General features: G+C 42.6%; 2 protein-coding genes across 2 annotated transcripts; one reads left to right on the forward strand and one right to left on the reverse strand.

Moving 5' to 3' along the window:
* Nucleotides 1-371: 371 nt before the first annotated feature.
* chst7 (carbohydrate (N-acetylglucosamine 6-O) sulfotransferase 7) lies at nt 372-3,962 on the reverse strand. Its single transcript, XM_072390062.1, has 2 exons — nt 2,574-3,962; nt 372-1,518 (listed from the first exon to the last, which is right to left on the reverse strand). The coding sequence occupies exon 1, from the start codon at nt 3,864-3,866 to the stop codon at nt 2,604-2,606; it is 1,263 nt and encodes a 420-aa protein (XP_072246163.1). The 5' UTR covers nt 3,867-3,962; the 3' UTR covers nt 372-1,518; nt 2,574-2,603.
* A 341-nt stretch (nt 3,963-4,303) lies between these two features.
* On the forward strand, nt 4,304-14,075 carry tubgcp5 (tubulin gamma complex component 5). Its single transcript, XM_072390063.1, has 23 exons — nt 4,304-4,763; nt 4,872-4,925; nt 5,529-5,637; nt 5,806-5,902; nt 5,998-6,077; nt 6,198-6,333; nt 6,469-6,586; nt 7,657-7,746; nt 7,882-7,975; nt 8,061-8,298; nt 9,504-9,706; nt 9,797-9,912; nt 9,998-10,266; nt 10,366-10,564; nt 10,765-10,953; nt 11,041-11,223; nt 11,300-11,384; nt 11,476-11,596; nt 11,972-12,123; nt 12,917-13,042; nt 13,221-13,309; nt 13,479-13,579; nt 13,730-14,075. The coding sequence occupies exons 1-23, from the start codon at nt 4,630-4,632 to the stop codon at nt 13,774-13,776; spliced, it is 3,030 nt and encodes a 1,009-aa protein (XP_072246164.1). The 5' UTR covers nt 4,304-4,629; the 3' UTR covers nt 13,777-14,075.
* The last annotated feature ends 2,729 nt before the right edge of the window (nt 14,076-16,804 follow it).

Genomic DNA, 16,804 nt, shown 5'->3' on the forward strand with positions numbered 1-16,804 from the left:
AGCTTTTCTGTACTTTTCAAGTCTAAGTAGAAACCCCAGTAAGTTATTTTCCAGCACAAAGACACAAGATGACACCCTCTGAGTGCTTTCCACGACATTTATCCACAGCCAGCCTTCAGTTGAACATATGTACACTCACATATACTGCATGATGAGTTTGTGCTGCCTGTGCCTTGAGCAGAGCTAGACCCCTTATGGAGGCACATTGGGTTTAACTTCAGACCAAATATGCAGTCCAAAAACAATTAGGAGCTGTTTGGTATGTGAAGGCCCAATTAGAACAACCATACATAATGTACATGTGACGAGTTGCACAGTTTCAAATGAATAATTTCATGTTTAAAAAAAAGAAAACATACAACTGCAAGGGGTGCTTTAAAGTCCACATTCACTCCTATTAGAAATGTGGATCAGAGATTTATTTTTGTGTGCTCATAAAGCAAACTGCCAGTCATGCCAACCAGCATTAATGCAAATAGAAATCACACATTTTTCTCTTGTCTAACTCTATATTTAAGTCATTTAAGTCAAATAAATAGTCTAAAGTTTCTTTCTTTCTTTGACATGAGAACCTCTACGGCTATTTCAACGAGAAGTCGTTGGAAAACCAACTTGTGCAGTTGAATATGTGGATGCTGGTAAATGTTAAATCTCTCTGTAGCACATCCTCAGCCGGAAAGGATACCACAGCATTCCAAAATCTTTTAGACAAAAACTAGCAAACACAGGTAACAATATGTAGCATTTGTTGTGCTCAGGAGGTCTTGTCGGGAGATCAACTAGAGTTGGAACAGAGTCGGATCTCTGAGAAGTTTGCGAGATATTACAAAAATTCACACCCATGTGAGAGATTTGTCAGTGGGGTGCTGCAGCTGTCTGGATTCCTGAGGGGCCGGGGGTGGAACAATAGTTCCTCAGTGAGGGCCCCTTTTCCAGAAAATACTGTAGTTTCTTCTTTCACAGCCCTACATTAGTATTGTTAGTGAGCCTGCTGTGGTTTAGTATCAGTAATGCTCGAGACTGTCGTCTCTTGGCTTAGTCATTCTGGACGGATAAGAAACACAGGTGAGAGCGAACTTGATGCTGCCGCCCTGGATCCATGTTCAGAGAAGGATCCTTTTTGGGCTTTTTATGGCCCTCACTTGTAGGGGATTTAACGGTGGTGGGTGAGGGGTGGGGGTGGATTAGTGTTTCTAAAAGGACAGAGGGACCGAGGCTGGCCGGTGTAACGGCTGCACAAGCCAGCCTCCTCTCTTGTTGATCCCCCTCCCCACATTCTCTCTATCTGCGCGGACGCTGCTGGTCTCAACACTGTAAAAATAAGCTGCCTTCTCCTCCTTACAAACACATCCTTCTGCGATTGGCTGCTCTCTTAGCTCAGATTTTCTCCAGTTCGTCGACCCCGCTCGGGTGAAGAAAAACAACCCAGGAGGCATGTTTGAGAGCTCCTTGTGGACCACATTCCTGCAGCTTGTTTTGTCATTCCACCTTTTGCCCGCAGCTGTGAATACAAGGACCCTGGAAGAGGGGGAGAAAGAAAATTAGTTGAAGATTAAGATAAAATCCTGACATTATGACACAGTGAAACAGATGCAGCAACATAAGGACCACAGAGACATACAGTAGGATTAATGATAAGCTTTAACGATAGCACATGCAGGGTGGAGGCAGCGGGTGCCTCCACCCTGCATGTGCTCACTGCTGACGGCTTGCAGGCAGCCTAGCTTTAAAGGGCCTTCCTTTAGAAAGCTGGTAGTGACAGCCTGCTTGTTACCCCCGAGAGCTCTATCCCATCTCGGACGGCCATGCACAATGACTCCCTTCTTGACAGCACAGTCTAAAGCCAAGTGACTCGCTGCCAGCCCCCAGCTACCCAAGAGGGAGCCAGGGACATAACAATGAGGCCTCTATTAAACAGAAGAAGAGCTGGTCGTAAATAGGGCAGAAATGTTTCTGATTGTCTCGCTTTAAACGCGACTCTAACCGGTCACGGTAGTGTCAGCTGGGCTGTGTAAGCACTGTTGGAAAATTATTATCCATTTTCTTCTCTATGGTTAATACTTAGCCGCATTTCATATTCAATTAACCTTGAACTGAAACTTTAAATCTGATGAGTAACAGAAGAAGAAGAAAAAAAAGCCAACCTCAACAGCACAACTGTGAAATGTGAGACCATTACAAATCATGCGTGGTCTAGTTTGACAAGTAACTTTTCACCTTCAGCCAGTGAGAGAAAACAGCCCTTTAGTGTCAAATTTTGCTCTGACTCTGCTCCGTGAGGATCAAGCATTCAGAGACGTACAAATAAGCAAAAGCTGCTCGGAGTACAAGGGTGGCTTTAAAATACACCAAAATCCAGCTGTTTTGCAGTATGTCTGCACTGTCTGATGACTAAATATGTGAGACTGTTTATGAGCTCAATCAGAGTGAGGTCAGAGGTTACTGAGCTACAGAGCTGCACACTTCCTGTTCTACCCTGAATGTGAATGTTCCTGCACTACACGTACTAAGTTGTATTCACTGTCAAACACTGATTCAGACTTGGTTTACTTTCACATGACATCTCACCATACCTTGACCCACTGATCCCTCGCGGCTCATCCTCATGTTGGTTTATCCATGTTGTTTTTTTCATACCCCAGCTGCCTCATCACTTCGCTACAGTAGGCCTCCACCTGACCGATCTGCTCCACATTCAGCCGCTCCCTCCACGCATATATCGCCTCCTTTGCATCCCTTGATGATATCAGGAAGGGCTTATCTGATGAGTAGCCTTGACCGTGCGTCATGTTGAGCGCAAACTTCTCCAAAGCGGGGAAGGTGGACAGGTTGGAGAAGCGGTACAGCCTCTGCAGCTCCTCCATGGGGTGCAGGACCAGGTCCTCGTAGCGAATGCGGAGGTAGTTCCTCCTCACCCACGGAGGCGAGTTCACCACCAGCATCATGTCACTGAGCCAGTTATCACAGATCAGCTCCATGGCGCTTGAGACGTAGCTCTCCGCCCGGTTCATCCTGTTGTTCGGCACCAGCAGCCGCTTGTACTTGTCGGTCTGCTTCTTGCTTCTCAGGACCTGGATGCTCTCCTTCACCAGGGCCTGTTTGGACTTCAGGCGCGAATTGTGCACGGCCCTCGGGTCTCTGAAGAGCTGAATTATCTGGAGGTTTACAGCGGGATCTCTCATCAGAGGAACCAGCGTGCTTAGGTCCAAAACGCGGACTCCTTTGATCACCATCACCGGATACTTTTTACACTCCCTCTCCAGCTCCCTAAGCTCCTTCTTTTGGCACTTTGCGCACTGCTCCTCTTTCACCAGTCCGATTTCGTGACGCTTGTGGCCGTCACACATCGGCTCCGAGCAAATCACCTTGTTCATTTTCCAACCAAATATGAAGGAGGTGGTGATGTTTTGCGAGCCGGCGTAAAGTTTGAGGACGGAGAAGTCGCAGCGGTACAGCGCGTTCATCATGTCTCGCACTGCGCCCTGGAGACTGCCCGCATCCCCGGGGTACAAAGCCTGCCATATGTGCCACATGGGCTCGTATAGGTAGAAAACATCAGGGTGCTGGTTGAACAACTCCCCCAAAAACGAGGAGCCAGTCCTCCAGGTCGCATGGAGGTAGATGTGTATCCGAGATTGGCTCCTGTTGACTGCGTACTCCACCGCATCGCTACTGTTTACTTTGTAGCCGTTATCCCACAGAAGCGCCACCGTATTCTCCAAATCTGGGCATCTGGGCTGTTGCTGTGGTAGTTTCGCGTGCTGAGCGGATTTATCCCGGTAATCTAACACGTACGGGATTAGTAGAAGTAAACCTGAATATGCCAGAATCAAAATCAAGTATTTCTTATGTAGCCTCCTCTTCATTTCCTTTCGCCGGGAGGGGGCTGGATGTGTTGTTTTCTGAAGGGTAGGCACAGCGCTTTCTGATGAACCGTACTCGCTACACTAAAGTTATGCGTGAATGTGTGTGCGTGTGTGTCGGGGTTAGCCACGCCCCGTTAACGATAAAATATTAGGTTTCCTTTCCTTTATGCATAAGAGATATTTGATGACCATTAGTGAAATAAAATTTAGAAAACCATTTGTGAAGTAGTAAATGTACATTTGCCCCTGTTATTTGTGAATAAATCATGAATTTATGTAGGATGGAGGAGGAGCACAGTGATTCTTAATCAAAGAGTATTGAAGCGAAGATGTTGCAACTGTTGCGAGTTACGTTAACCTCAATACAGCGCAAAGAATTATGGGGGATATGTAAACTAAACGTTATTTCCTTTAAATGCGACTCATTCTTTGATTATTTTTTGTTAATTGAACTGACCTCTATAGCCGCCCGAGACTGTTTTAACGCAAACATTAACATGAAACAAAAATAAATGACGTTATTAATCCCTTTTAATGTCGCGCGTGCGCACTAGTTTGTTGTGGGGCGTAAACGGCGCGCAGTACTGGGGTAATCAATGGACAACAAGCTAAAGCTGACTTTCCTTTGTATTGAATGTCATATTGAAACATATTCTTGGCTACACTGACCTCTCAGCTTGCAGAGCCACCACACCAGCGGCAGGACTGACAGCCAGCTACATGCAGCATCGCGTGCCATGCTAACTGCAGTGTAGGTAACATCATGGCACACTGGAGCACCTTCGAAAAGGAGACAGAGAGAGAAGCAAAGAAGTTGATCAAATGTATCACCGGGGTCGAGGATGAAGAGGACCAGAATTTCCAGCTTGCGTTGAAGTTTGCGTGGTCAAATTTCAAGTAAGTAGCCACTAACAGAGCTAGCTAGTCAAATGATAAATTGTCAAATATTAGCTAGCCGCAAAAAGTAATGCTAATAATTGGCTAACAGTATCTTCGTTTGTTTAGGTTCCATCGGTACTTGGACGTTGACAGCCATAAAGTCCAGCGCAGTATCAGTGGGTGAGTGAGTCTTTGGTGGATATTTTATTTTAGTTTCAGTTTTTAGAAATAAATCAAAGACATAAAGTAGTAGAGTATTAACCATCAAAATGAAAGCCCAGCAGATTCTAAACGTTATATTGACCCTCCTACTGAATACGAGTAAATACAATTCCTTCTTCGTCACAGCTAATTTTGCTTTCTGTCCAGGAATTATAGAAATCCTCATCAAATTCTTTTCTTGTGTGTGTGTGAAAACCCCATGCAGTTAAAGAGCTTGTGGAGGTTAACTTGTAGTAATTCCAATGAAGGGAACCACGCCTTCTCAGATCATTTTCAAAGCCCTGCTTTTGAATTTGAATATTTCCTAACTCTTAGTTCTAAAGTTTACGTTTATGTAAAGTTACTCATAGGTTGTGTAACCAATTTCCCTTTTCGACATCCGTACTGTAAATCGTATGATAAGCTGCTCAGCTAAGTTCTTTCACATTTCCGCACAACAGTTTGAAAGCCTGCTGATTATGTGACTAGAACTGCTATTTCTAACATTGACTGAATAAGCCACTTGATTTTTCTTTTTCTGCACAATGGCGTCGTGAAATATTTTATTATGTCTTTTTCCAGAATCTATGAAAAGCTAATGATCCACTCAGACTTGAAAAAAGCAGAAAGCTGGATGAGGCTGACTGAAGAGTTCCTGAACTCACCACTACCTAATACAGATGGAGCAAAGGTAGTTAAGACAAAATTCTGTGTGAGCAGACAGAAGCTTTCACTGACATTATTTCCTGGTGCATTTCATGGTGTCCTATACTTACTAATGCTAAAGCCACAACATCCTGACGATAGATACAAAAACATGATAGTGAACTGTATGACGTGTCACTTTGTTTACTGACAGACGGATGCACACTGCAGCATTCTGTCCCTGCTGCTTTTCTTGTCTGGGTCCCCTTCTAACACAAACTTTACTGAGAGACCCAGGCTGAAGGAGGCAGGTGAGCTGATGTTACACTTGTAATACTTTCAATATTATTTTAAAACCATCACCTGCCCACATTAATTGTGGCCTATGTACCTTATGTGTGTGCAGAACCAGAGGACAACTTTGACTGGGCTAAATATCTGATGGAGGGTGAGGACATAGACATTGGGCCATACCCAGATACCCCTGTGAGTAAATCCTCTCCAAACATACCTTATGTGGACAACAATTCCTGTATTTTTCAACTAAAGACTTAAAAGCCCAAACTGGATTAGATGGACTTCTATCATAATCTGACTGCCTTGTAGGAGTGGTCTGAGGATGAGAGCGAGGATGATGACAGCCAGCAGCCAATCAGCAGGGAGGACTCTGGGATCCAGTTGGACAGAACCCCCCAGGAGGACCAGGACAACACTAGCAAGACAGTTCCAGTTACATGGACAGGTGGGAACCATTTGCACAGGCAAACAACATAATAACAGATTGGGAAATGTTGAAGATTTGGGAATAGTGAGACGGTACCAATACTGGCATTTGGATCTGTGGCTTAAAGCCATGTTTATCCGTATGCCTTTCCAGTGGGAGAGCCAGACGCACGGGCCTGGCTTGAACAGCATGTCGTGACACCATACTGGGTGACTCATGCTCCTCGTTTTCCTCACAGCTTGCATTTACACTCCAACTTGCTCAATGTTTGGTAAGACTTCATTTGTTCTAATCTCTTTTGTTTTGAAATATTAATATACAGTACTGTGGAAGAGCCCTGAGCAGCCCCTCATTTCTTTGTATATTGCCAGGAAAACAGGATGTGGGTGCGTTTATTGAAAAGAACAAACATGGATGGAAATACAGTATGTAACGACAATAACAGAGTTTTAGTTTTAACACGCTAGCAAGTCAATATTTGGTATGAGCCCCTTAATTCTTCAGCACAGCCTGAACCATCTTAGACAAGCTTTCTTGTCATTTCCTTAAGTATTCTTCAGGAATAGTTCTCCAGGCTTCCTGGAAGACATTCCAAAGCTCTTCTTTGTATGTTGGCAGCCTTTTCTTTGGTTCTCTGACCACTTTTGTCAAATATTTTAAGGACACTGCACACCATGCTGAGATATGCCAATTTTTTCGGGTAATAACTCTTTAAAAAAACACCTTGTATTTTATAAAACTCGTGTATTTGCAACTAAAGAAATGGGAACAAAGGCAGGAAGTGACAAAGTGCCCACGGATGCATTTCAAATTTGATTAGACACAACACTGGTTCATCGTTTGAATAGGTTGCCTTTTTTTTGCTTGAATGATTCATAGGTCAGTGTTAAGTGCTCACATACAAACACATTCCTCTCAAAGTGGCCAAGTACAAGGGCTGCACTGAAAAGAAGTGGAAAAAGCAGCTGATGTTAAAGCCCTTCAGAAAGCCTGGTGAGCTGTTGACTTCAAAGATGACAAGGAAGCCTGTCTCCTTTGGAAGAGAAATATGAAGCCATGAGAGGTGGCTCAAGAGTTCTGCACTGTGCTTTAATTCCACAACAAGTTGCACCATATGAAAAAGCTTTGTTAAATGACATTTTCCTAGGGAAATAAATTCTAAATATGTTTATGAGGTACAAGGTGAATGCAAAGTACCAGTTTTTAAAAATAAACAGGCATATCGAATGGCCTGCCTGTTCATTCGTGGCCCGTTTGAAATGTTAGTGATGATGTTCACTGTTAGCTATTCATGTGGTAAAATGGTTTAAAAAGTTCAATACTTTGTGTGTCTCTTTTCAGGGATCAGCACTTGTATAACACTGATCCACTGTATCTGCCAGAAGAAAAGGCCTTTGTCACAGAGACCCAAGTAATACGAGAGACGTTGTGGTAAGACGTTCCGGTGCTGCAGTGAGACTTCGCTGCTCACTACTGATTTCCTCTCACAAGTATATTTGTTCTGTATGCTCAGAATATACACTTTGAGACTGAATAAATTTGACCTGTGTGATTGTTACGTTGCAGGCTCCTCTCTGGTGTTAAGAAACACTTCATCTTCCAGCATCACGATGGAAAAGTGTCAGTAAGGAATAACGTGGTGGTAACCCATCTGACCAGTGTAAGTTAGAAATCTTGCACCTAACTGCTGAGTTTATGTGTGTTTTGTTATGGAGGAATGAGATTTTTCCTCTTTTGTGCTGCAGAACTGCCTGCACTCTGTGCTGGAGCACATCGCTGTTTATGGGCAGGCTGTGTTCAGACTACAGAGGTTCATAGACGAGGTGACGGGGCACAGCTCGGAGCCTTGCCCGCCAGGCAGCTCCAGGAAGGGTTCAGAGCCTCCTTTTAGGACTTACCAGGCTTTTGTGTGGGCACTCAACAAGTACTTCACCAGCTTCAAAGAAGAGCTGACAGCAATCGAAAGAGAACTCCTATGCAATGGCAAGTGAAAGTATGTTTAAGGGGCCGTAACCATTGGGTAATTCTTTATACAGTGCATTCCACACGGCCACAGTCAAGCCAAGTTCACGCTACGAGAATACAAGCCTGATTTTCATGTTGCAGACAAACGGCTGTGAGGCAGCTTTTCAGGTCGATCGGGTGGCATTAAGCGCTATGTGAGAACATTTCAAAGACGTGTTTTGGAAGGCTTGTTGAGACGTTCCAGTCTCCAACTAAATTTCTAGCTGGCTTGATATTCTGAGGCAATCGGCAGGGAGGAATTGGTGAGTGGGGAGCTACAGCCAATGAGGGTGCAAGACACAGGGTCAGGAGGTGCGATGGGGAAACCCGAAAGAGGATACATGCCTGCTACATGAAAATCAGGCTTAAAAGCATGAAGTGAGGACTGCTTTAAGGACAAAGTTTCTCCTTTCACAAACCGTAGCCAGTGTGCTATTTTTTAACAGTCTGATGCATTGTGCTGAGTTGCATAAATTGCTTCTCTTTTTTTTTTTTTTTAAATGTTGTTTGATGTTTTCATATTGCCAGCCATTTATGCTTTCTTTAGCACACCGGCTTTATTTTTTACTGGCATTAACAAATGGTGTACACAAACACCAAATGAAACAAATCCCAACCTCTTTGGCAGGTTTGACTCCAATTCCACACTGGAGCTCTGTGTTTTGTTTCCTTTCTGTGGGATTAGACACAAGCTCTTTTCTTATCTTTTTTTTGGAAATCTCTAGACCTGCTGACTATTGGCGCCTCTTTGAAACCAGCTTTCTTGGCAGAGAATCATCTCGACACAAAGAACTCTGAACCAGCACAGGGACTTCCTCAGTCAAAATGGGGCATTCCAGTATTTATTTAGTTATGAATACTTGGTGATCTGGACAAAGCTCTCACTTTGTAGAGGGAAGTGCATAGTTTTGATAGATAGATGTCACAGTTCACATAGTTATTGTGTGCTTCTGATTCCAGCTTTTTTTAATTCCTAACTTATTTAGCTGGAATGTCAGCTTTTATTTGTACTGCTTAAATCTCCTACATGAGATTTACCTTTTTTTTGTGTGCTGCAGTCGTGACTGTTAAGGGAAAACCTGTCTGTGCTGCATTGCTGTGTTGATTTTGTTCACCCAAGCGTCATCTCTCAGGGCTCTCTTCATGATGTGAGTCGGGGTTTGACAAGTTGTCTTGTTTTGCAGATGAGACGGTGACCCTGTCTGCAGTTCTGGAGAGACTCAGCACGCACTTGGCTCAGATCAAAGTGCTCCACAAAGTCTTCTGCACGGGAGTTGCTGAAGTGCCACCTGCCACCCCAAATGTTGTGCGGGCGTCTCACTTGCTCAATACCCTCTACAAGGCTATCATTGAGTATGACAGCGTTGGGGAAGCATCAGAGCAAGCAGTGAGTGCTTCATTCAGTCAGTCCTGCTCGTAATTTCTGGTTATTTACACGGAAGCTCTTCTAAACGTGTCATTATTCTTTCCTTGCCAGGTGGCGTTACTATTTTCTCTATGGACAGAGACAGTCAGGCCATATTTAGAGATTGTGGATGAATGGATTGTTCATGGCCATTTGTTTGATCCTGCCAAAGAGTTCATCATCCAAAGGTATCTTGCAGGGATTGTTTAACAGGAATCAAATTGTAACAGCTTTCATCTGATTTATTATTTTTTCCTCCCTGTTTTTGCCCAGAAACAAGGATGTCCCAGTAAACCACAGGGACTTCTGGTACGCCACCTACACGCTGTACAGTGTGTCAGAAACTGTGGAGAATGAGGAGAAGCTGAACGATGCAGCCAGCGGGAGCTCAGGAGGGGAAGCGGGCTCCAGCAACAGGCAGTTAACTATGGTGTCCTTCCTAAAACCCGTCCTGAAGCAAATTATCATGGCTGGGAAATCCATGCAGTTGCTGAAAAATCTGGACTGGAAAGAAGCTGAGCAGACAGAGAAATCCTCCAGAGGTCAGTGTTTACTCCCTTTGTCCTGCGCACTTGTTTGCATTTCTTTTTTTATTTTGTCCCGGTAACATCTTGAACTCATAATAGAATGTTGCATTGCAGATGCAGAGAGGAAAAGTTTATACACACTGTTTCTGGAATCGGTGCAGTCACGCCTCTGCAGCCAAGAGGGATCTCCAACAGACTCTGTGAGCGAACAGCAGGCCACAAAGAGAAGTCTGATTAAGATGCACTCCATCATGGCACAGCACCTGGAGATCGACGACGTCCACGATCCGTTGTTGGCCATAAACTTTGCCAGGTATGAAAATGGGGACAAATGCTGCTTTGGCCTTTAATTTCATCCTGATTCTAAAAGTTAACAGTTCCTGTCTTCCTTGTCTATCAAATTTTACCATCCAAAGATAATCTAATTTCACAGGATCTATACTTTTTTGTGCTGGACTTGGTTGGGTAAGACCTTTAAATTTCAGAGAGCTCCTCTCTTCACTTTCTCCTCAGGCTCTACTTGGAGCAGAGTGACTTCCATGAACGTTTCTCTGGAGGTGACTTCATCGTAGACCGCTCGTCTCAGTCCGTCACCTGCCAGACATTTGAGCTCACCTTGCGTTCCTGCCTCTACCCCCACATCGAGAGGAGGTACGTCGAGTGCTGTGGGAACCTGATGAAGACGCTGAAGAAAGATTACAGGTGAGCATCCCTTTGGGGGAGAACGAGTAATGGCTGCTTTTCTTGTGAGATCAGATCAATCATATGGGCTGCCTGACATCTCCACAGGCTCTTGGAATATCTCCAGGCAATGAGGAATTACTTCCTGTTAGAAGCTGGGGACACTATGTACGATTTTTACACAGCCATCTTTGACAAGGTGCAGGAGAAGGAAATCTGGCAGCAGCCCTCTTTTCTGAACGTGCAGCTGCAGGAGGCAGTTGGACAGCGCTACCCAGAGGATGGTAGCAGGTACTGCACATCTTTTAGAAGTTTTAAAATAAATTGAAAAAAATCCATATTTCCTCCAACGTTTCATATTTTATAGGTTGTCGGTCTGTTTGGAGCCCATTGACCCTTCCAGAAAAAAGCACCCTGTGAATAATTTAGAGGTCCTTACCCTGAGTTACAAGGTAAACAATGTAGAGGGAATGCATTTTCTTGGATGTTATTCATGCTTTTGAAACAGTCTTGTTCACATTTGCTTGGTTTTATTCTCCACAGGTTCCCTGGCCAGTTGACATAGTCATCAGCTCTGAGTGTCAGAAGATTTACAATCAAGTGTTTCTACTTTTGCTGCAGATCAAATGGGCCAAATACAGTTTGGACACACTTCGATTCGGTGGTATGAGCTTGGAGTCGATATGATTAAGATGGCTAACAGAGAATGAATATTCAAGCTGAATTTATCTTCTTTTTTTCCCTCTTTTTATCATTGCAAACTGAGATTTAGATTATTGAATAGACAAAACAATACTTTTCAGGCTTTAAGAAACTATAAAATAATTGTTTTTCCACATTTTATTCCACAAAATGATAAATTATTCAAGGCAATGCTTTGCAGATCAGTCATAAATACAGTCCTTGTTAGCTGAGGTCAGCGGTCTGGCATTAAGACGGCCAAACGAAACCTCTTTGAATGATTTGTGCATTTCTGAATGGAAATCAGCGGGTGGTTATGCGTTGTTATTCTCAGCGTCTCTCCTATTTCTTGTACAAGACTTTGTAGATGTCACTAAGAAACTGGAAGGAGCTGCCGCTGAGGAAGTGAAGCTGAAAGAGCCCGTAAACCAGCAGATTCACAGAATGTGTCTGCTGCGGGTTAAGCTGATGCACTTTGTCAACAGCCTTCACAACTACATCATGACCAGGGTAAGAGGAGTCAAAGCCTTTTCATAGCAGACATATGGAGAGACACGGAGAGCTGGAATAGCGCAGGTGTAGTGAATACCAACCATTTCAGTTCATTTTCCTTCTATAAACCACAGGTGCGGTTGAAAAGTCTTTTGTGCTGAGGAAGGTTTCTAACTGAGAGAAATGCTTTTAGCATACTGAACCTTTCTTTACTAAAGAAAGGAGATGATTCCATGCAACTTTTAAACCAACAGTAGATTGTATTTATCCGGTTGTACATACTTTGTTTTGTGTAAACACGACGACTGGCGTGTGAATCTGAGCAGCTGGTGACGATGATGGCTCTCCCTTTCGTGGCTTTAGCCACTGTGTAACAACATGATAAGATTGCATCGACTTTTTGTAGGATATTCTGTGAATATTTGTACTTTCAGTGCTGCAGACCCACATCACAGCTTTGTGTAAGTGTGGTCAGATTCTCATTTGTGACACGGCCGTCTTTTACAGAGTCCTTTGGAATTTCTCCTACCACCTTCCTTTTAACCCCATGACTTTTTCCAACGATGTCAAGGAAAAGAACTTAGGAAAAGATGGGGGGCCCTCAATTGGAAGACTCAATTGGCCCTTTTCTTTTTTTAGGATTACAGGATTCAATAAGTTATTTGTAGACTTGTACAGTAATTCTGGCATTTGTTTCATTAACCAGGATTTTCATGTTAATACTTCTTTTCTAACAGCAAACCTGTGGTATGCCTTTAACTTTAATTTTGTGTCATTTATTGCTGAGGTAATATTAATAATATCACGGCAGATCCTGCACAGCACGGGACTGGAGTTTCAGCACCAAGTACAGGAAGCGAAGGACCTGGACCAGCTAATAAAGATCCATTACAGATACCTGGCAACAATCCATGACCGTTGCCTGTTGAGGGAAAAGGTAAACGGTGCATATTACTGACCCCGTAGAGTTCAGCGCAGATCCGATACTTAAGTGTTGTTTACCCTCCACGATGAGAATAATAAATGTCCACCACATCCAGCAGCATTTTCCCTCAGCTGAAGCTGCGCAGTAACCTCATGGTGGGCGTGTGTTTGAGACTGTTGTGTCTTCTCAGGTCAGTTTTGTGAAGGAGGCGATAATGAAGGTTCTCAATTTAGTCCTCATCTTCTCAGACCGATGGCAAGCTGGATTTGGAGCTTGGAAGTAAGAGTTCTGCAGTAACGGTGACACTGATTCCCACTGTATGATTGTGGTAAAACTGTAAAAAAAACCCATTGTTTTGTTTTGTCATTTCAATAGATGACCACATCCATCACACATGTGCTGCTATGACTCTCTTCAGTTTATAACTGCATATTGCGTTTTCTTTCAGGATCGAGTCTATTGATAAAATGGAATCAGATTTCAAAAACTGTCACATGTTCCTGGTGACTATTCTCAATAAGGCAGTTTGTCGTGGCTCCTTCCCTCATTGTAAGTCATTCCTCTTACTGAACTCGTTGATTTCCAGTAAATCAAAAGCTCTGTTGAAACCAGTTTCCATTCTTACTTTATACTTTATTGATTGGCGGGAACAATCAACAAGAAGTAATCAACTTTGCTCTGCTTTTTCTTCTCATGCAGTGGAGTCTCTGGCCCTCTCGCTGATGGCAGGATTTGAGCAGTGCTGAGCGATCATCCAGTGTTTGAGCACTTTGGAGTCAACTCCATTGTTTTATTCTGTCTTTTCTCAGACTGCTTTCATTGTTCTTGATGATGTGTAATTTATGATGTCACTATCTGCTTAGACTGTTGGAGATGGAGGGGTCGGTGTTCCACGAGCTGCTTGTCAACATACGACTTCTGTATTTAAAAAAAAAAAAAAAAGTCCTTTTTGTAATTTTTCTATAAACTGTCCTATTCATTGTTAATAGAATGTGTATAAAAATAAATAATTCCATTACATGTATACTGTGTTGATGAAGCACAATAAAAACCACAGTGATATCTTTTTCTGTGTAATGTAGATTGCTACATGATAAATCAGTAAATCACAGTAGTGCTCAACCAATTCAGGGTTGCAAATTGATAGCAGATAGTTCTGCATTTTCTGTTTTTATACTTTCATATGATTTCATACCGACCTGAAATTCAGCCATCAAGCAAGTTACAAATGAACTATTTTTGTGAAGGTAACAGGAACAAAGTGTTTTTATCTTTTATTAAAATTTATGTTTATACGTCTATTTTTAAATTTTAAAGAAAATGCTGAGTGCATTCCTGTACATAATCCTACCGTATCTTGTAAGTATTCTTCATTATTTCATAATGAGATCAAATAACCATAAATTTTACAAAAATTCAACTTGGTGAGAAGTTTCAATCCAGACAAAAAACAATTTAATTCCATCAATGAAAGACGGTATGACACATTTGTAGGTTTTTATATATCTCGTGTACATTGTCGGACATAATTTGAGGTTTTCAAGGTTCTCCTTTTTTTCATTAATATACCGTCCTACACAATGAACAAAAACTAAAGGTTTAGTCCTTTGATAATTTGTTAACGAAAGGCTAAAATATTCCATTTACATTCTATTTTTTAAAATATAAATAAGGGGAGAAACTTCTGAAGTAAAGAAGTGCCAAGTTTGTCAGATCATTCCTAATAAAATTAGAAGATCTGAGGCCGCTACTGCTTCTAAAGTTGCTTCAGCCAAGTATAACATAAAAGGTCTTAACTACTTATGTCGTGGGATATTTGACTGTTTCATTTGTTATAAATGCACAAAAAAAATCAGATTTTGCTTTGTCCTTGTGGAGTATTGTGTGTAGATTAATTAGTGAACAATTCATTCATTAAAATGAATGCATAAAGCATAACGTGAAAAATGTTAATGTAGCGGTGAAGAAGATGATGAAGTCTGATCTCTGCAGTGTGGGTGGTGTGTTTTTTTCCTCCCAGTAACTGAAGCTGACATTTGTAGACCTTGAAAAGTGATTTGTTTAAGCATTGTTCAGATTCCACTTGCTTTTCACAGAGGCAGAGAACTATGTCTGTTTGTGCAAACTGAGATGCTGCCCAGTTTAAATCAAACTGATTACCCCCCCATTCACTGTGCAAGGTATAAGACGGAGATTAGACTTATCCTATTAGCCTTAAGGGTGGGAGGGTGATGGGGCTGCTTGAGTGGTGACGACTGCTCTCTAGTCAAAAGCCCTTTTCACAATGCTTTTTCAAGCCTGGACTGATGCACAAAACAAGAGACACCTACCCATGTCGTACTTGACAGTAACATTGTGGTTACTCCTTGGGGCAATGTCGCACTACATCTGTGTGTGAAGGGCTTACCAAAAGGTCCAAAGTTAACTTGAGTCTGTTTAGGTTTCACGCTAACCTTCAGGGTTTCTTTCACAAACCAAAAACTGCATCTCAATAGTTCTCTGGGTGTATTCTCTTGGATGTAGCCTGTGCCTCACCTGTTGTTTCCTGTGATATTGTATGGCTTTCCACATTATTGAACCTTTTGTACCCATTTTCCTTTGGCGTTTTCTTTCTTTTTGTTTGTCTTACTCTTTTTTCAAAAGATGATTTCACATATGGGGAATGCCCACACAGTATTATGTTCTTAATTGTTCTGAACAGGAGGGGAACCGGGACAGGGAATCATGCCTCTATCGTCTATTCGGCTGAAATGCAACTGCTTTGATGACAATCTTCAGCTGACCATGCAGCTTTTAGATTTCATCAGCACATTACCCAGTCATCTCCTAAGAATACAAAGAAGAAAGAGAATAAGTACAAAACAGAAGTCAAAATGAATTATTCCTCCCGATTTATGCAAGCCTGCTTTAGGTAGTGGTGTTGATTAAAATGTAGCTTATGTGGTAGATCAACACGTCACCTATTTGTGTTTTGTTTGTTCATTTTTCAAAAACTTTGTACAGTAGCCTACAAATTTTAATCACTTTTTCTATGATGAATTTGGTAATGCAATTTTGGTATTTTTCTGATCATAAAATCCATCCATCCATACATTCTATACCGACAGTCCGTTAATCGGGTAGCGGGTGGGCTGGAGCCTATCCCAGCAGTCATTGGGCGAAAGGCAGGGTACACCCTGGACAGGTCGCCAGTCCATCGCAGGGCCACATAGAGACAAACGAGACAAACAACCATGCACGCTCACACTCACTCCTACGGACAATTTGGAGTCACCAATTAACCTGACATGCATGTTTTTTGGATGGTGGGAGGAAGCCAGAGTACCTGGAGAGAACCCACGCATACACGGGGAGAACATGCAAACTCCACACAGAAAGGCCCCAGGCAGGGATTGAACCTGGAACCCTCTTGCTGTGAGGTGACGGTGCTAACCACCACACCACCGTGATCATAAAATCAATTTATATAAATAAAATCACAGCGCAAAATTAAAGTGATAGCAGATTAATTATTATCTGAAGCATAGAATATCAATAAAAGCACATCTGCTTTCATCAGGTAAAAAAAATCTATTTAGAGTTGTTTGATTAAAAATTTTTTCTGTAAATTTAATCCAATCTGTGCTCCTTACAGTGTGTCACGTGACGGTGTGTTGGGCACTAATCACCCTCCATACCTGCTGGCAGGTTACATTCCTGCGATTCTCCTCTTATCCTCGCCGTCCCTGCCCTAGTGGAGGAGGCCAGAACCGCAGCTCTGAGCACAGTTTCCTG

This window comes from Leuresthes tenuis, unplaced genomic scaffold (assembly GCF_036924035.1).
Source record: "Leuresthes tenuis unplaced genomic scaffold, fLeuTen1.0.hap1 SCAF_7, whole genome shotgun sequence".
NCBI classification, from domain to species: Eukaryota; Metazoa; Chordata; class Actinopteri; order Atheriniformes; family Atherinopsidae; genus Leuresthes; species Leuresthes tenuis.